Source organism: Pongo pygmaeus, chromosome 18, assembly GCF_028885625.2.
Source record: "Pongo pygmaeus isolate AG05252 chromosome 18, NHGRI_mPonPyg2-v2.0_pri, whole genome shotgun sequence".
Taxonomy (NCBI): Eukaryota; Metazoa; Chordata; class Mammalia; order Primates; family Hominidae; genus Pongo; species Pongo pygmaeus.
Genome location: NC_072391.2, coordinates 3,309,334 through 3,325,621, shown reverse-complemented (window position 1 = coordinate 3,325,621; position 16,288 = coordinate 3,309,334). Strand labels below are relative to the sequence as shown.

The 16,288-nt window shown below is 55.7% G+C and overlaps 1 protein-coding gene across 5 annotated transcripts; it reads right to left on the bottom strand.

Annotated features, from left to right (window-relative positions):
• Window positions 1-4,037: 4,037 nt before the first annotated feature.
• Window positions 4,038-12,012, bottom strand: ZNF205 (zinc finger protein 205). Of its 5 annotated transcripts, none has more exons than XM_054455677.2 (7): window positions 11,875-12,012; window positions 11,069-11,207; window positions 8,988-9,201; window positions 8,636-8,727; window positions 8,009-8,129; window positions 5,542-5,652; window positions 4,038-5,301 (listed from the first exon to the last, which is right to left on the bottom strand). In XM_054455677.2, exons 2-7 carry the CDS (start codon window positions 11,123-11,125, stop codon window positions 4,229-4,231), a joined length of 1,668 nt encoding a protein of 555 aa, XP_054311652.2. In that variant the 5' UTR covers window positions 11,126-11,207; window positions 11,875-12,012; the 3' UTR covers window positions 4,038-4,228. The 5 variants fall into 5 exon arrangements, with proteins under 5 accessions (XP_054311652.2, XP_054311656.2, XP_054311654.2 ...); XM_054455681.2 differs by having other exon boundaries at window positions 11,069-11,139; window positions 11,875-11,996; XM_054455679.2 differs by having other exon boundaries at window positions 11,607-11,972.
• Between the last annotated feature and the right edge of the window lie 4,276 nt (window positions 12,013-16,288).

Here is a 16,288-nt window from a genome sequence, read left to right as displayed (position 1 = left end):
GAAGTCAGTGGCTGGGCGGGGCGGGCTGTGAGGACTGAGGTCTGCAGCGAAGCCGAGTCCAGCCCCGTGGTCTTCGCTTCGTTCGGCAACGAACGCCCAGCGAAGGGTAAGACGAAATGCTTCAAAGACAGGATCCTGGAGCAGTTGCCGGGGCGGCCGTGCGGCTTGGGGCGTGGCGGGGGAGGGGGCGAGGGCCGGGCACAAACGTCAGCCGTGATTGGCTGGTTCTGCTGGAGCCGCCTTTATCCCCGCCCCGATGCCTGATTGGCTAAGGGCAGAGCGGGGGGCGAGCCCTCCTGGATTCAGTCCTGCGGGCGACGGGGCCGCAGAGCGAGAGGCTGGTTCCACGGGACCTGCCTCACTACACGGCCGGGCCCGGGAGCTGGGAGACGGTGTCCTAGGCTAGGACGGCGCTGAGGCCGACGCCCCCGGCCCAGAGGGGCAGCGCCGACAGCCGATCCCTGAGCGCTTGCAACAGGGACCTGGGGCCGCAGGGAAGCCAGGTGGGAAGCCAGGATGCAAACATCCTGCCTCTCCGCCTCCGCCCTCACCGTGCTCCTGACACCGCGTCAGTGATGATCTGGTGGGGTTCTCCAGTGGCCGAGAAGCCCCGAGGAAGCCAGGGAAACCTCTGAACCTCCTCACCCTCTACCCAGGGAGACACCAAGACCCTTACCTGGCTTCTTCCCTCCAGCCTCCCACCTCTCAGTGACGCCCATCACCCACCGAACTATGAGCACCCTTCAGCCTGGCGTTCCAGGCCCTTCCCTGGCACAGCCCCTACTCCTCCCTGTCTTCTTTGCGCTTGTCGAATATTTCCCAAACTGCCAAGTTCCACTCTTAAGATACTCTTGCCAGATCTATCCCACAATGGGGCCTCTGGAGGGATCCCTAGAAGGAGAAGTGGGCCAGCCCTAGGGAATGGCCATCTGCAGGCACCGTCCACGGGGCCCTTGGAACCCGTGCCCCTGCACTCTGCCATGAAAGGGGAGACGTTTCACCAGGATACTGTGTGCTCCCTGGAGGCCAGAGTGAAGTTTTTAAATGACTCCCTAGATCACTCAGCGGTCTTTTTTTTGAGACAGGGTCTTGCTCTGTTTGTTGCCCAGGCTGGAGGGCAGTGGTGTGATCACAGTTCACTGCAGCCTCAACCTCCCAGGCTCAGGCGATCCTCCCACCCCAGCCTCCCAAGTAGCTGATACTACAGGCATGCACCACCATGCTTGGCTAATTTTTTAAATGATTTAGAGACGAGGGTCTTGCTATGTTGCCCAAGCTGGTCTCAAACTCCTGACTTCAAGCCATCCTCCTGCCTCAGCCTCCCTAAGTGCTCAGATCACAGGTGTAAGCCACCACACCGAGCCTCGACAGACCTCTGAATCACTCAGGTCCTGACATCTGGTCCCTGGCACGCTGGCCAAGGAGCCTAAGGAACTGAAATTAAAGCAAGCAACACTCACTGTGCAAGTGAGTACTCTGCTCAGCTCTCTTGCCAAGTGATGACGGCTTCCAGGGTCATTTTAGCAACTCTCCCACCTCTATCTCTCTCCTTACTTAGAAAATGAGCTCTTTGAGAGCAACCCTGCTTTACAAATGAGTCTCCCTCACCCCCTTACACTGAGCCAAGCAGAGCAATCCTATTTCTGGCTGAGTGATTGGAACCATGAAGACAAACTGAAGGGAGGAAACAGCTTTTTTTCTGGCCTTAGAAATAATCATTTAATTCAACCAATCCTGCCAGCATCCCTAGCCTAGATTCTAGAGACCTCCTGGATACCATCAAGTCCTGCCTGGGCTTCCACTAGTGAGCAGCCCCCTGGTGTCCAGTTGATTACATCCCACCTCACCCACATCTCTAGCTGAGTCTAACATTCCTGAGGGTCAAGTCTATTGTCCTACTCTCTCTCTGTTTTGTTGTTGTTGTTGTTGTTGTTTTTTTAGACAGTCTCACTCTGTCATTCAGGCTGGAGTGCAGTGGCAAGATCTCAGCTCACTGTGACCTCCACCTCCTGGCTTCAAGCAATTCTCCTGCCTCAGCGTCCCAAGTCGCTGGAACTACAGGTGCCTGCCACCATGCCCAGCTAATTTTTGTATTTTTAGTAGAGACAGGGTTTCACCATGTTGGTCAGGCTGGTCTTAAACTCCTGGCCTCAAGTGATCCACCCACCTAGGCCTCCCAAAGTGCTGAGATTACAGGTGTGAGTCACTGCGCCTGGCCTTGTCCTCCTCTTTTTAGATAGCCCTGCATGGGTCCTAGTAGTGTACACCAGTAGTCCAAGCTACTTGGGAAGCTGAGGTGAGTGGATCACTTGAGCCCAGGAGTTCCAGACCAGCCTGGGCAACATAGCAAGACCCCGTCTCTATTTTTAAAAAGACAAAAAAAAACAAAAACAAAAAACTGGGCTAACAATGCACACTTACATTGTTGTGGAGAGCTGTATCTACAATGCTTGGCCCCATGCCTGGAACAGCAGCTGCTTGACAACTGGCAGCTATGATTACTCTTCTCAGTCTACCGTCCTCGGCAAGTCACTCTGTTCCTTAGGATCTGGGAGCCAACCAGGGTTGTGGCCACCCTGGTGGCCCTATAATCCACAAAGACAGGTGGGGTCTCAAGGGCCTTCTTGGTGCAGACATCCTCGTGATCAGTTGGTGTCAGAGCTGAAAGTTATCTTGGGAGCTGGGCCACAAATACAGGATGATAGGCAGGCTGAGCCCATCCCCACCCAGGGAAAAAAGCAGAGAATGGGAGTTGGGAGCTACCGAGGTTAAAACCAGGGAAAGAGGCCAGGCACGGTAGCTCACGCCTGTAATCCCAGCACTTTGGGAAGCTGAGGTGGGCAGATCACCTGAGGTCAGGAGTTCAATACCAGCCTGGCCAACACGGTGAAACCCTGTCTCCACCAAAAATACAAAAAATTAGCGAGGCATGTGGCGCACACCTGTAGTCCCAGCTACCCGGGACACTGAGGCAGGAAAACCGCTGGGACCCAGGAGCCGGAGGTTGCAGTGAGCCAAGATCGTGCCAGTGCACTCCAGCCTGGACAATATAGCAAGCCTCTGCCTCAAAAAACAAACAAACAAAAACAGGGGGCCGGGTGCGGTGGCTCAGGCCTGTAATCCCAGCACTTTGAGAGGCCGAGGTGGGTGGATCACAAGATCAGGAGATCAAGACCATCCTGGCTAACATGGTGAAACCCTGTCTCTACTAAAAATACAAAAATTAGCCAGGCATGGTGGCGTGCGCCTGTAGTGTGTGTTCCCAGCTACTCAGGAGGCTGAGGCAGCAGAATCACTTGAACCCAGGAGGCAGAGGTTGCAGTGAGTGGAGATCGGGCCACTGCACTCCGGCCTGGGCGACAGAGCAAGACTGTGTCGCAAAAACAAAAACAAAAACGCCAGTGGGAAGACCGGGAGTAAATCAAAGCTCAGAGCCAGGCAGGGGCAAGCAGGGTGAATTATATAGGACATACACCAAGAGGCCAAGGAGGTGAGACATAGCAGAGGCAGGTGACAGCAGCTGCAGCAGGGGCCAAGAAGGAAAGTGGCCCCTGGTGAGTGAGGAGCCCTCGCAGGAGCACAGGCAGGCCATGGTGGGGGCAAACGGCAAAGGCCAGTCACAAAACTCAGCTGCCGATGCCTGGGTGGGAGATGGGGCATGCAGGAGTTTCCGGACCAGTTCTGCTTGCTCCTGGCTTCCAAAGAGAAGAGCGGAGGGAGAGTGCGGGCTCAGTAAGTAGTGCCCTTGGGTCAAGTGGCATCAGCAGCAGACGGCCGGGAAGGGGTCCCCAGGTCCAGGAGCAGCTGACTGGCTTCAGCCCTGGAAACCTCTCTGTACTTGAAGCCTTTGCTTGCCAATGTGTGCAACGCTTTGGAATGGGCCTTTGGCAAAAGGGACCCCAACCCTGGTGGAGACCCAAGCCAAGAGTGGTGACACAGGGATGCCTCAATGAGGACAGGGGATTAGCCCAGGAGCTCCCCCACGCTTGGGGGATCAGCGCCAGGGCACCAGGAGACAAAGCTGTGTAGGCGGGCGCTTCAAGTCCAAGGCCTTTAATTCGCAGAGTGCCTGCCCTTTCTCGCCCTCGCCCTCCCCGGTCGCCATGCCTCACCCCATGCTCTCACCGCCCCAGCTCCCTTCCCGCGCCCCTCTCTCCTCCCTCGGAGGCTTGACTCCAGTGGGGCTGTCCCAGTGGCCCTGGGCGCCCCGCTCCCCCTCTCCTGGCTCCTAGGTGGGAGCGGGTGGGGGTGTGGCCAGAGCCCCCGCCGCCGCCGCCGCCCCCAGCATCAGCATGGCCAGGGCCTTGGGCCCGGTGGTGTGGATCTTCTCGTGCCGGTGCAAGTTGGAGCGCCGGCTGAAGCTCTTGCCGCACAGTGGGCAGGCGTAGGGCCGCACGCCACGGTGGGTGCGCTGGTGCGCGGTGAGGTGCGAGCTGTGGCTGAAGCTCTTGCCGCAGTCGAGGCAGTGGTAGGGCTTCTCGCCCGTGTGCGTGCGGTTGTGCGCGATGAGGTTGGAACGCTGGCTGAAGCACTTGCCGCACTCGGGGCACGGGTAGGGCTTGACCCCGGTGTGGGTGCGCTGGTGGGTGACCAGCGCCGAGCTCTGCGTGAAGCACTTGCCGCAGATGGGGCACTTGTGCGGCTTGGCGCCCGTGTGGGTGCCCTGGTGGGTGACCAAGTCCGAGCGGCGGGTGAAGCGCTTGGCGCAGCGGTCGCACACGTAGGGCTTCTCTCCGGTGTGGATGCGCTGGTGCTGGATCAGCGTGGAATGGTGGCTGAAGCTCTTCCGGCAGGCGGGGCAGGTGTAGGGCTTCTCGCCCGTGTGGATGATCTGGTGCTGGATGAGGTGCGAGCTGCGGCCGAAGCGCTTCCCGCAGTCAGTGCAGGCGTAGGGCTTCTCGCCCGTGTGCGTGCGCCGGTGCGTCACCAGGTGCGAGTGCCAGCTGAAGCCCTTGCCGCACTGCTCGCACCGGTAGCTCTTCCTGCCCGCCTCGCTGTCAGGGGCCAGGCCCTCCTCGCCACTCTCCGGGGCGCCCTTCTCCTCCTCGCTGGGCTTCTCCGGGACGCGGCACTCCTGGGGCTCCGTGGGACTGGGGTCTGGCGGAGCTGCATCCAGGGTGCGATCTGGATCAGCCGGCTCCCCGGAGTCTTTGGCCGGCCCTGAGCTCCGGCCGCAGGCTGCTTCCTGCGCGCACTGCAGGACGCCCCCCTGGACGCTCCCCGCCCTGGGTCTGAAGGGCTTCACATCCCCAAGGGCTGCCACGGATGAGGTCGGCACCCTCTGCCCCACCTCGACGGCTCCTGGAAAAAGAAAGTCGTTTCCAGCTAGGGACGAGCTTCCCTAAGGACCCCAGGAGGGTGGAGAAGGCAGAGCTAAGGGTGGGGGCTGGATTCTCAGAGACCAGAAAGCGCAAGGGCCGCCCTGGGCGCAAACCGCCCAGAAGGGGGTCTGGTGGCCCTGCCCCACTCCCACAGACAACAGCCAGAAGGCCGGCGTCTGCGCTCCACTCTCGCAGACAAAGATGCGCGCCCGTCCCTCACCTGTGCACGCGCCTCTCCACTCCTTCTCATCTCCTGTCTGCCGGCTGGAGCCCGAGGCCTCACCCTTGCCGTGCGCTTGAGGGGCCCAGAAAGGCCTGCTGAAGGGAAAGCCTACCCAGAAAGAGATGCTGTGCTGTCACAGGCCTTCTGGCGCTGCCCAGCTGCAGACAGCATCCCCCCAAAACTGATGGGCCCAAGTAGGGGGTGAGGCTCTGGAAACAGGGGGTAAAATAAAGCAGTTTCAAGAAGTCCCCTTGGGTCGGGGGTCCGCCCCCTGCCTGGGGGCTGCCAGAGCTGAGTAGGCCTGTCTCCTCTTTCCCTGAAAGAGCAACAAAGTTTAAAGGAGAGGAGTGGGCAACACCCTACATCAACGCCCACGGGACGGGTATCCCGCCCCTACACCCACACCTGGAGGGGAGGGGGTAGTGGCCCTCTAAGTGGGAGGACCTGGGACAGGAGGGCCAGGATCTCCAATGACTAAGGTCATCCCATTTGTCAAGTCTTGAGGGTGTGTGGCCCCAGGAATTTTGGTCAAGTCAGTAAGAGAGCAGAGGGGGCCCTGGCTTCTACCACCCGTGGGAGGAAAGGAATGTCTTGGACCAACCAGGTGGCTTGGGGCGTCTACGAGGCCTGCCGTGGTGCTGAAAATGGGTGCTGAGTTCCTTCTGATCCCTCAGGACTTGCCTGGGCTTGCTGGCCCAGGCACTGGGGAACCATAAGAATGGTGAGCAGCCTGAGCTAATTAAGGGGTGAGCATCCCTGGTGCCAGCCAGCGGGGCCTCGGGACCACCATGATGCCACCAGCTGGAATGCTGAGTCCTGGAGTCTGCCTGGACTAGCAAGTGTGCTAGCCGGGTGTCTGCCAGGTGCAGTGGCTCATGCCTCCAGCACTTTGGGAGGCTGAGGTGGGCAGATCACGAGGTCAGGAGATCGAGACCATCCTGGCCAACATGGTGAAACCCCATCTCTACTAAAAATACAAAAAAAAAAAAAAAAAAAAAAGCTGGGCATGGTGGTGGGCGGGCGCCTGTAGCCCCAGCTATTTGGGAGGCTGAAGCAGCAGAATCACTTGAACCCGGGAGGCAGAGGTTGCAGTGAGCTGAGATCACGCCACTACACTCCAGCCTGGGTGACAGAGCAAGACTCCGTCTCAAAAAAAAAAAGCTAAGTGTCAACTGAATGAATGAATAAATGAATGAATGAATACTGATTTTTCCATATGAAAACTAAAGTCTGGAATTGAGGAGTCAAAAGCTCCGGGATGGCTGGGCACAGTGGCTCATGCCTATAATCCCAACACTTTGGGAGGCCAAAGCAGGAGGATGGCTTGAGCCCAGGAACTCAAGACCAACCTGGGCAATATAGCGAGATCCCATTTCTACCAAAAAAAAAAAAAAGAAAAAGAAAAAGAAAAAAATAGCTGGGCATGGTGGTACCTGTAGCCCCAGCTACTCAGGAGGCTGAGGCAGGAGGATCACTTGAACCCAGGAAGTCGAGGCTGCATGAGTCGTGATGGTGCCACTGCACTCCAGCCTGGGTGACAGAGCAAGGCTGTGTTTCAAAAAAAAAAAAAAAAAAAAAAGCTCTGGGACTTAAATACTTACCATCCAAGAAACAAAGGGAACCAAGGCCCCTTGGAGACAAGCACCTGCTCCTCAAAGCAGATGGGATACCCCAGGGTCTGCAGGGCCTGGGGAGTTCAGCTCATGCCATCTCTCTCCAGGGCAAGCAGCCCTCGGGCCCCAAAGCCAAGCTAGCTGCTCAGACACCTCTGAAGTTGGGGCATGGAAAGGAAGATGGAGCTACAGGAGTGAGCCCTGCAGATGAACCCAGGAAAAGCGGACTTCCTGGGGCAGCATCCAGTATAGGAGCTGCTAGCCATATGCGGCTATTTAAACTCTCATCTGAGCTGATTAAAACCAAGTAAAACTGGCCAGGCATGGTGGCTCATGCCTGTAATCCCAGCACTTTTGGAGGCCAAGGCAGGTGGATCACGAGGTCAGGAGATTGGAACCATCCTGGCTAACACGGTGAAACGCCATCTCTACTAAAAATACAAAAAATTAGCCGGGCGTGGTGGTGGGCGCCTGTAGTCCCAGCTACTTGGGAGGCTGAGGCAGGAGAATGGTGTGAACCCGGGAGGTGGAGCTTGCAGTGAGCCAAGATCGTACCACTGCATTCCAGCCTGGGCGACAGAACGAGACTCCGTCTCAAAACAAAACCAAGTAAAATTAAAAACTCAAGGGCTCTACCCACATTTCAAGTGCTCAGCAGCCACACATGGCTTGTGGCTCCCATCCTAGCACACACAGAACATTTCCATCATTACAGAAGTTTCTATAGAACAGTGCTGTCTCAAGGGACAAGGAGAAGGGTGGGAGGAAGAGGGAGGGAAGGGAGGAAAGAGGAGACGGCAGAGCAGGACCCCTCCCTAACACCCTAGTCCCCCCTCCAGGCGAGTGCTTACCCAGTGACAGCCCGTTTTTCTTCTGCAGGACATCCCTGTAGAAGTTCTGCTGCGTGTGGTCCAGCCGTCCCCACTCCTCCCGGGAGAGGTACAAGGCCACATCCTCGAAAGTCACTGGCATCTGAAACAATGTGAAACATCCACTCTCCAGGACATGACGTGGACACGGTGGAGGGACCCCATGGCATGAGATGTGTGGTGAGATCCCGGACTCCCAACCCACTGTCTCGAGTGAGGCCTGCCACTTCCATCTGATGGGGAAGTGGGTGAGCCACCCAAGGCCTTCTGGGGAGTTGAGAAAGAACAAAGACCAAGAGGTATCTTCAGGGACCACAGTTAAGACTTAGGATGTCCATGCAGCCCCCATCCTCAGCTGAGACCTCGGAGGACGGTTCCCAGCGGCTCCCAATGAGAGGCCCTGTGTCTCTAATTCCTGCTGCTTCTCCTCCAGCTTTGGCCCAGGCCTGACCATGGGCCTTGAGCCTGGACAATTCCAGCAACACTAGCAAGAGCCCCAGGCTTCAGGCTTGGCTGCAAGTGGGGCCAGCGGGGTCCTGGCTTTCACACAGAACCAGCAGATGCAGGAAGGGCTGAGTACCATGCCGGGGCCGGGGAAGGGCCACTCACCTGGGACCAGGCAGTGAGGAGCGCTGCGGCCATCTGCCGGTCTCTGGTCCTCCCCTCTCGGGAAAGCACCGGGATCCGGGGGGAGGGGAGGGCTGTGGGAGGAGAGAGGTCCTCAGGTTGACCAGCTCATCCTGCTGGACCTGCTGCTACTCCAGCTGCCTCAAACTCCACCCCTGGCCCGACCCAAGGACAGGGTCCGATGGCTTTGAGGCTGCCAGGGGGCTGTGGGCCACAGGGGGACAGCGTCCCCTGCTGGCATAGAGACCCTCAGCCCCACCTGGACCTGGGCCAAGCCTCCACCTCCCCACAGCTGCCTCCCTGGGAAAGCACCTCTTCCCCGTCCCTCTCCTACCTCCACCAGGCAGGAAGAGAGCTTTCTCCTTAGAGCCGTGACTTAGGGGTGCCCAGCCCCATGCATCTTGAGCCCCATCCTCCTGCGATGCCCCCTCGGGGTGTGGCTCTTCTGGCTCCATCTTAATGTGCAATGACTCCTGAATGTCCCCTGAAGGTACCGCCTCCCCCACCTTAGAAGGCATTTCCTGATGAGGATGTCCACGATCTGGAACCTAGAAAGGACAGCCCTATCAGCACCTGGATGAGTGGGAGAGACAGCCAGAGCTGCATGCCAGGGCGCTCCGGCAGGGTCGGACACCAACATGCAAGACACAGCTTGAAGGACTGTCCTTGCTGCCTTCATCCAGCTCACCCCAGCAAGGACGGGTGGCAAGAGGAGGAATATTCACCAAGCCACTTCCACGGTGCCGGTGGGCATGGTCCCCAAGGGCAGCTACCCCTTCTCAGCTCCAGCCTCACACTGACCTCAGCAGTGTAGACTGCTGTCTATTAGTGTATGAGGAAACCAAGTGTACTGGCTTGAATAGTGTCCTCTAAGAATCCATGTCCTCCCTGAACCTCAGAATGGGACCTTATTGGGGAAAAGGGTCTTTATACAGGTAAGTTAAAGATCTTGAGATTAAATCATCGTGGATTTAGAGTGAGCCTAAAATCTAATAACGACTTATGTCCTTACAAGAATAGGAGAGGACACAGAGCCACAGAGAAGGAAGCAGAGACTGGAGGGATGCCCACACCAAGGACACCAGGAGCCCCCAGGAGCTGGAAGAGGCAAGGGAGGGTCCTCTTAGTCTAGAGCTTTCAAAAGGAGTGTGACCTTGCTGACACCTAGATTTTGGACTGCAGGCCTCCAGGACTGTGAGAGAGTCAATTCTGGTTGTTTTCAGCCCCCCAGAGAGTAGAAACTTGTTACAGCAGCCACGGGAGACTAACACACCATGGCTGGGGATGAGACCACACCCCGGGACCACATAGCTCAAAAGCTTTGGGAAGGTCAGGGAGGGCCCTGGTGGGGCCTCATCCACAGCACAGGGACTGGCCAGACTTCTGCTGGGGCCTCACACTCCTTCCTCCATGCCCTGAATGTGTTTGGGTCTTGAAGGGAAACAACCTCAGGCCAGGAGTCAGGGTGCCTGGGTGCCAGACCCAGCGACACCCCTCCCCAACCAGGCAGCCTTCAGGACGCAGCTGCTCTGCCCCTGCACAGAATGGTCATGAGGTTCACACAGATAATGATGGAGAAGGAGCTGCCGGCTCAGGAAAGTCCTGGAGAAACACAGGGTGGCACTGGCCATTATTCCCCTCCCTGTGCGCACCAGACGGAAGCCAGCGCCAGTAGAGAATGCCAACGTGTGGGGCTCTGCTGACACGCCCGAGGTGTTCAAGGCACACGGGAAGTGGATGGGAAACCGAACCATGCTAACAATTCTTTGTGCTTCTATGGTGTGAAAACCATAGATGATGGCGCCTCATGCCTGTTATCCTTAGAGCCTCCCAATGACCCTGCAAGACGGGTGGGAATGGCAGGCATGTGGTCTGCATTTTACAGATGACACATCTGGTTCCCAGAGGCCAGGGACTGGCCCCCGGCCTGTCACTGACTCATACTCCTCCAGCTCCAAGCCCAGAGACCCAGGTCCCCCACAAATAGTAATTACACACACACACTCAACCACGCACACACACACACACACAGGTAGCAGGTACAGGAAGGAGAAAGGACCGGGAGCTCAGACCCAGAGAAATGAGAAGTTGTGGTTCCAGGTGGAGAAGCACAGGGAAGGAGAACAGGTTTCCCTGTGTGCTCTGAGCGCTGCTCAGAAAGAAAACCTCACTGATAGGACCCCCACCCAGACCTCTGCCATCTCCTGTGGCCACTGACTAGAGAATTCACCAGCAAAGCAAAACTGTTATGCTGTAAATTCCAGACAGAGGGTACTACCCAGCATGCCACCTTCTCTTTGATCTCCCCACCCCAGTGAGTCTAACTCTTCCAGGGGTCCAGACTCCGTGCCTTGAAAATCTCCTCTACACCGGCCTCTTCCATCTCACGCCTCCCTCACCCAGCCCCATCTGTACCTCCAGGGGTATCTCCTTGTCCTGGGTGTCCTGGATGCCTCCGCCGTCTGCAGACATTTTCTATTTCAGAGCTAGAAAGAACAGCTGAGTTGTTTCTCCCTCTTTTTGGCCAAGCCCCCTCCGGCTTCTGGCCAGGAGCCTGAAAGAGCAGACAGAAACCAGCCCTCGATTCCTGGACATCCCCAAAGAGCCCTGAAAATCCCCACAAGGACCAGCGCTCCCTGGTCCCAATCGGAAAGAAAGTCTCTCAGACCCTATCCGATGGTCCCACTCTCTGTGATGTTTTCTGGGTCCTATTTTTGAAAGAATGCTATTTTGTATTGTCCCCTTTATCGCTGAAGCAAGAGCCTCGCATCTCAGTGTAACAGGCTCAGGGAAAGCCGAGGCTAAATTGGAATTGCTATTTCCTGTCATCAGGAGCAGAAAGTTCTGCAGAGATCCTGCAAAACAGGTGCTGGTGGGGCCCCGCCCGTCAAGGCCAGGGGAATCCAGGCCCTGCTGTCCCCCGACCCCAGGACATAACACCCTGTGTCCCTACCTGACTCCCAGCCCCACCAGGAATTCAGAAATCAACCTGCCCGCTCTCAGCAGCCCCCCTGCAGCTGCAACCACCTGCCCCAGGCCTGGGATGCCCATCCTGCTCTTGGTCCTGGCAGACAATGTCCTTCTCCTTCCCAAACCCGGTCCTGGCCCCCTTCTCTCCTGCCAGCTTGAAGCCTTCCACCTTTGACCCCATCCCCTCCTGCAAGCTGATCATCTGCGCCGGTCTCGGGATCCAGATGCCCTCCCCAGCACCCACTTCTCACCGGGGTGGAGGCAGAGGGGGCACCTGCGGCAGCGGGGGCCCCCTCCCCCGGGAAGGGAGTCTCCACAGCCTGCACGGGGCGGGCGGGGGAGTCGGGTGGAGACTGGGATTAGGGACAACAGGAAGTCCCTCCCAGATCCCATTCCCCATGCAGCCGCAGCCCTACAGCGTTCCCGGTTTTGAGGGTTCCGGGTGTGGAGTCCCGAGCCCGGGTTGCACCTGCTCTTGGCTGGGAGGTGACTCCCAGAGCTGCAATGCCAGCTCATGAGGATGGCTTTACCCAGCACGCGTTCATGATGCCAGCAAGGCAGAGCCACCAAAACAGAAAAATGGAAGATGCATTTTGTGGAAAGATTGTGTTATTTGAAATTTCAAAGAGAGTACTGCAGTCGTCCTCACAGGTAGAAAGAAGGGCATTTTGCAGGGTGGAGAGGGCAGGACCATTTATTTTAGCACTCAGGGTTTCTGAAGGTTATTGTCTCCTGAGGGACCCTGAATTCATTTAGGGACTCCTAGTCAAGGGCCCTCTGGGTCCCCCCAAGACTGGCACAGAACTCTCTCCCTAAGAGTGAACTTGAGAAACAGGCTGGGAACTCCCCCTAACCCGGAGGCCCCACACCTTGGGAAGAAGTTGGTAAATCTGATTCTTCCAGGCCCATTTCAGCTTGGCGATAGAGGGTGTGATCTAGCTATAAATGGGGTCCTAGGTTCTCAAACACGCCTGGCAGCTGCAGATTCTGCCTCTCAGGCACCATTTCGCTTTAGACCCTGAGAAGTAAGGCCTCAAATGGAGAGGACAGAGACGGTGCTTTACTTTCTGGGGGAAGGAACCATTTCTCCTGGGCAGGCATGGGGGCTGGCTGTCAGGAAAAGGGCCAGGGGCCCAGTCCTGGAATCAGATTCCAGGAAGGTTCCCTGGGAAACATTCCCATGCCCGATGTCTTTGGCTCACCAGAATCCCCTGAGATGCACAGCTTCACACAGTAAAACAGGCACAGTTGCCCCTATACCAGCTCGTGATATGTTGTGTGGGCTTTCAAGGGTTTGTTTGTTTATTTATTTATTTGAGACAGGGTCTTGCTCTGTTACCCAGGCTGAAGTGCAGTGGCACGATCATAGCTCACTGTACCCCCAACCTCCTGGGCTCAAGCAATTCACCTCAACCTCCCAAGTAGCTGGGGCCACAGGTGCATGCCACCATGCCTGGCTAATTTTTTTAATTTTTTTTGTAGAGATGGGGGTCTTGCTTCCTTACCCAGGCTGGTCTTGAACTCCTGATCTCAAGCAATCCTCCCACCTCCCAAAGTGCTGGGATTACAGGTGTGAGCCATCATGCCCAGAGGGTTTAATTTTTTTTTTTTTTTTGAAATGAAGTCTTGCTCTGTGGCCCAGACTGGAGTGCAATGGCGTGATCTCGGCTCACTGCAACCTCCACCTCCCTGGTTCAAGTGATTCTCCTGCCTCAGCTTCCCAAGTATTTGAGATTACCGGTGCCCATCACCATGCCGGGCTAATTTTTGTATTTTCAGTAGAGACAGGGTTTCACCTTGTTGGCTAGGCTGGTCTCGAACTCCTGACCTTGAGTGATCCACCTGCCTCGGCCTCCCAAAGTGCTGGGATTACAGGCATGAGCCACCGAGCCCAGCTAATTTTTTTTTTTAAACTTAGTTTCTAACATTTAAAAAGTTAGACTCATAAAACTGATTCTTTTGTTTTCCTAGACGGAGTTTCGCTCTTCTTGCCCAGGCTGGAGTGCAATGGCGCAATCTCAGCTCACCCCAACCTCCGCCTCCTGGGTTCAAGCGATTCTCCTGCCTCAGCCTCCTAATTACCTGGGATTACAGGCATGCACCACCGCACCTGGCTAATTTTGTGTTTTTAGTAGAGATGGGGTTTCTCCATGTTGGTCAGGCTGGTCTCGAACTCCTGACCTCAGGTGATCCACCCACCTCAGCCTCCTAAAATGCTGGGATTACAGGCGTGAGCCACCATGCCCGGCCTATAAAATTGATTCTTTAAAAAAAATTAGAACATTTACCGATGCTGGACCCACCTTCCCCACCTTCAGGGTCCACTTTCTAGGTGGCCACAGTGCCTGCTTGGCCCCTGTAGCATTTGAGTTTGCAACTCTGCTTTTGGAGTTAAACATGTTTTAGGAGTCCTGGGATTCTGATTGATGCTATTGTCAATTTGATGAAAGAAAAATTACTCCTGGGATTTGTGTCTGGTGTTTTCCAGGTGTTCTGTTTTTGGGATTTTGTTGTTCTGTTTTGTTTTTGTTTTTGTTTTTCTGAGACAGAGTCTCGCTCTGTCATCCAGGTTGAAGTAAAATGGCACCATCTCGGCTCATTGCAACCCCCACCTCCTGGGTTCAAACGATTCTTCTGCCTCAGCCTCCCGAGTAGCTGGGATTACAGGAGTGTGCCACCACGGCCATCTAATTTTTGTATTTTTAGTACAGACAGGGTTTCATCATGTTGGCCAGGCTGGTCTCGAACTCCTGAGCTCAAGCAATCCACCCACCTCGGCCTCCCAAAGTGCTGGGATTATGGGCTGAGCCACTGTGCCTGGCCAGGTGTTCTGTTTTTGTTTTTGATTTTTTAGAGATGTGGTCTCACTGTATCACGCAGGCTGGTCTCGGACTCCTGGCTTCAAGCAATTCTCCCGCCTCAGCCTGCTGAGTAGGTGGGACCACAGGTATGAGCCACCACACCCGGCTTCTAGGTGTTTTAAGCCTCAAGGCGAAGAGAGACATGCAACTTAACAAGTCAGTACTGTTTTCAAGCCAGAGTGAGCGATGAACTGAAAGATGAAGTGGGGAGGGGTCCTGGAAATGAGGACACTCTTCACTCTGCCAACCAGGAGGAGAGCTGAGTGTCCAGGGACAGGGAATTCACTCCTGAAAGGAACCCTTTCACCCCACACAGTCCCAGGAGCGCACCAAGCCCCCCAAAAGTGGATGTGTCGATGTGTCCCGACTCTTGGGCAAAAGTTTCTCTACCAGCAAAAGGGGCCACTTCAGGGATACTGGGGGAGTCCAAAGGTTTGGATCCCTCCATAGGATCACCTAAATTAGGTCAAATGAAGTCTGAGCATCTATTTAATTGTTCAAAGATGTATTGGACATCTACTATAAGGCAGACATTAACTTCTTCTTGAGAATGAGAGGTATTCCTTCCAGGGCTGGCTTTCGGATCTAGGCAGGTCTAGGAGAGAGGGTTACCACAGTTGCCATATGGCAATGGCAACCCCTAAAAGAGCTCCGAAAGGTGTCAGGGTAGGGTGAGTCAGTAAGTAGAGCAGACATTAAAAACTTAAACGGGGCTGGGTGCAGTGCCTTGTGCCTGTAATCCCAGCACTTTGGGAGGCCAAGGTGAGCTGATGGCTTGAGCCCAGGAGTTCCAGACCAGCCTCGGCAACATAATGAGACCCCAACTCTATTTATTTATTTATTTGTTTTGAGACGGAGTCTTGCTCTGTCGCCCAGGCTGGAGTGCAGTGGCACAATCTCAGCTCACTGCAAGCTCCGCCTCCCGAGTTCACGCCATTCTCCTGGCTCAGCCTCCTGAGTAGCTGGGACTACAGGCGTCTGCCACAACGCCCAGCTAATTTTTGTATTTTTAGTAGAGATGGAGTTTCACTATGTTGGCCAGGCTGGTCTCAAACTCCTGGTCTCGATCTCTTGACCTCATGATCCACCTGCCTCGGCCTCCCAAAGTGCTGGGATTACAGGCTTGAGCCACCGCGCTCGGCCCCCAACTCTATTTAAAAACAAAAAACTTAAATGCCTCCAGCCACCAGCTTACATACGGGACCAACGGCTTGGGTGTAAAATGGGAGGGAGAAGGGACTTCAGAGGCCTTTGAGAAATCATTGAAGAGAAGCCAAAAAACAATTCGATTCCTCTGTGACCTCCTGACTTTTAAATTGATGACAAAGTTTTAAAATTTAAGAATTCCGGCCGGGCGCGGTGGCTCACGCCTGTAATCCCAGCACTTTGGGAGGCGGAGACGGGCGGATCACGAGGTCAGGAGATAGAGACCATCCTGGCTAACACGGGGAAACCCCGTCTCTACTAAAAATACAAAAAAAATTAGCCGGGCGTGGTGGCAGGCGCCTGTAGTCCCAGCTACTCGGGAGGATGAGGCAGGAGAATGGCGTGAACCCGGGAAGGGGAGCTTGCAGTGAGCCGAGATACCGCCACTGAACTCCAGCCTGGGGGACAGAGCGAGACTCCACCTCAAAAAAAAAAAAAAAAAAAAAAAAGAATTCCATACAAGTCTAGCAGAACACACCTGCTGTCTGCATTCAACTCACGGGTCATCTGTGTAGGGACGTACTTACCTCTCAAGAACTGACTATAGGCCAGGCGCGGTGGCTCATGCCTGTAATCCCCGCACTTTGGGAGGTCAAGG

Bases quoted from the DNA above. Each gene is read 5' to 3' on its own strand.
- ZNF205 (XM_054455677.2), bottom strand. From the start codon at position 11,125: ATGTCTGCAGACGGCGGAGGCATCCAGGACACCCAGGACAAGGAGATA. The intron at 8,728-8,987 runs GTAGGAGAGGGA...CTCCTCCCACAG, and splicing joins TCTCTTCCTGCCTGGTGGAG to CCCTCCCCTCCCCCCGGATC. The intron at 8,130-8,635 runs GTGAGTGGCCCT...ACATTGTTTCAG, and splicing joins TCCTCACTGCCTGGTCCCAG to ATGCCAGTGACTTTCGAGGA.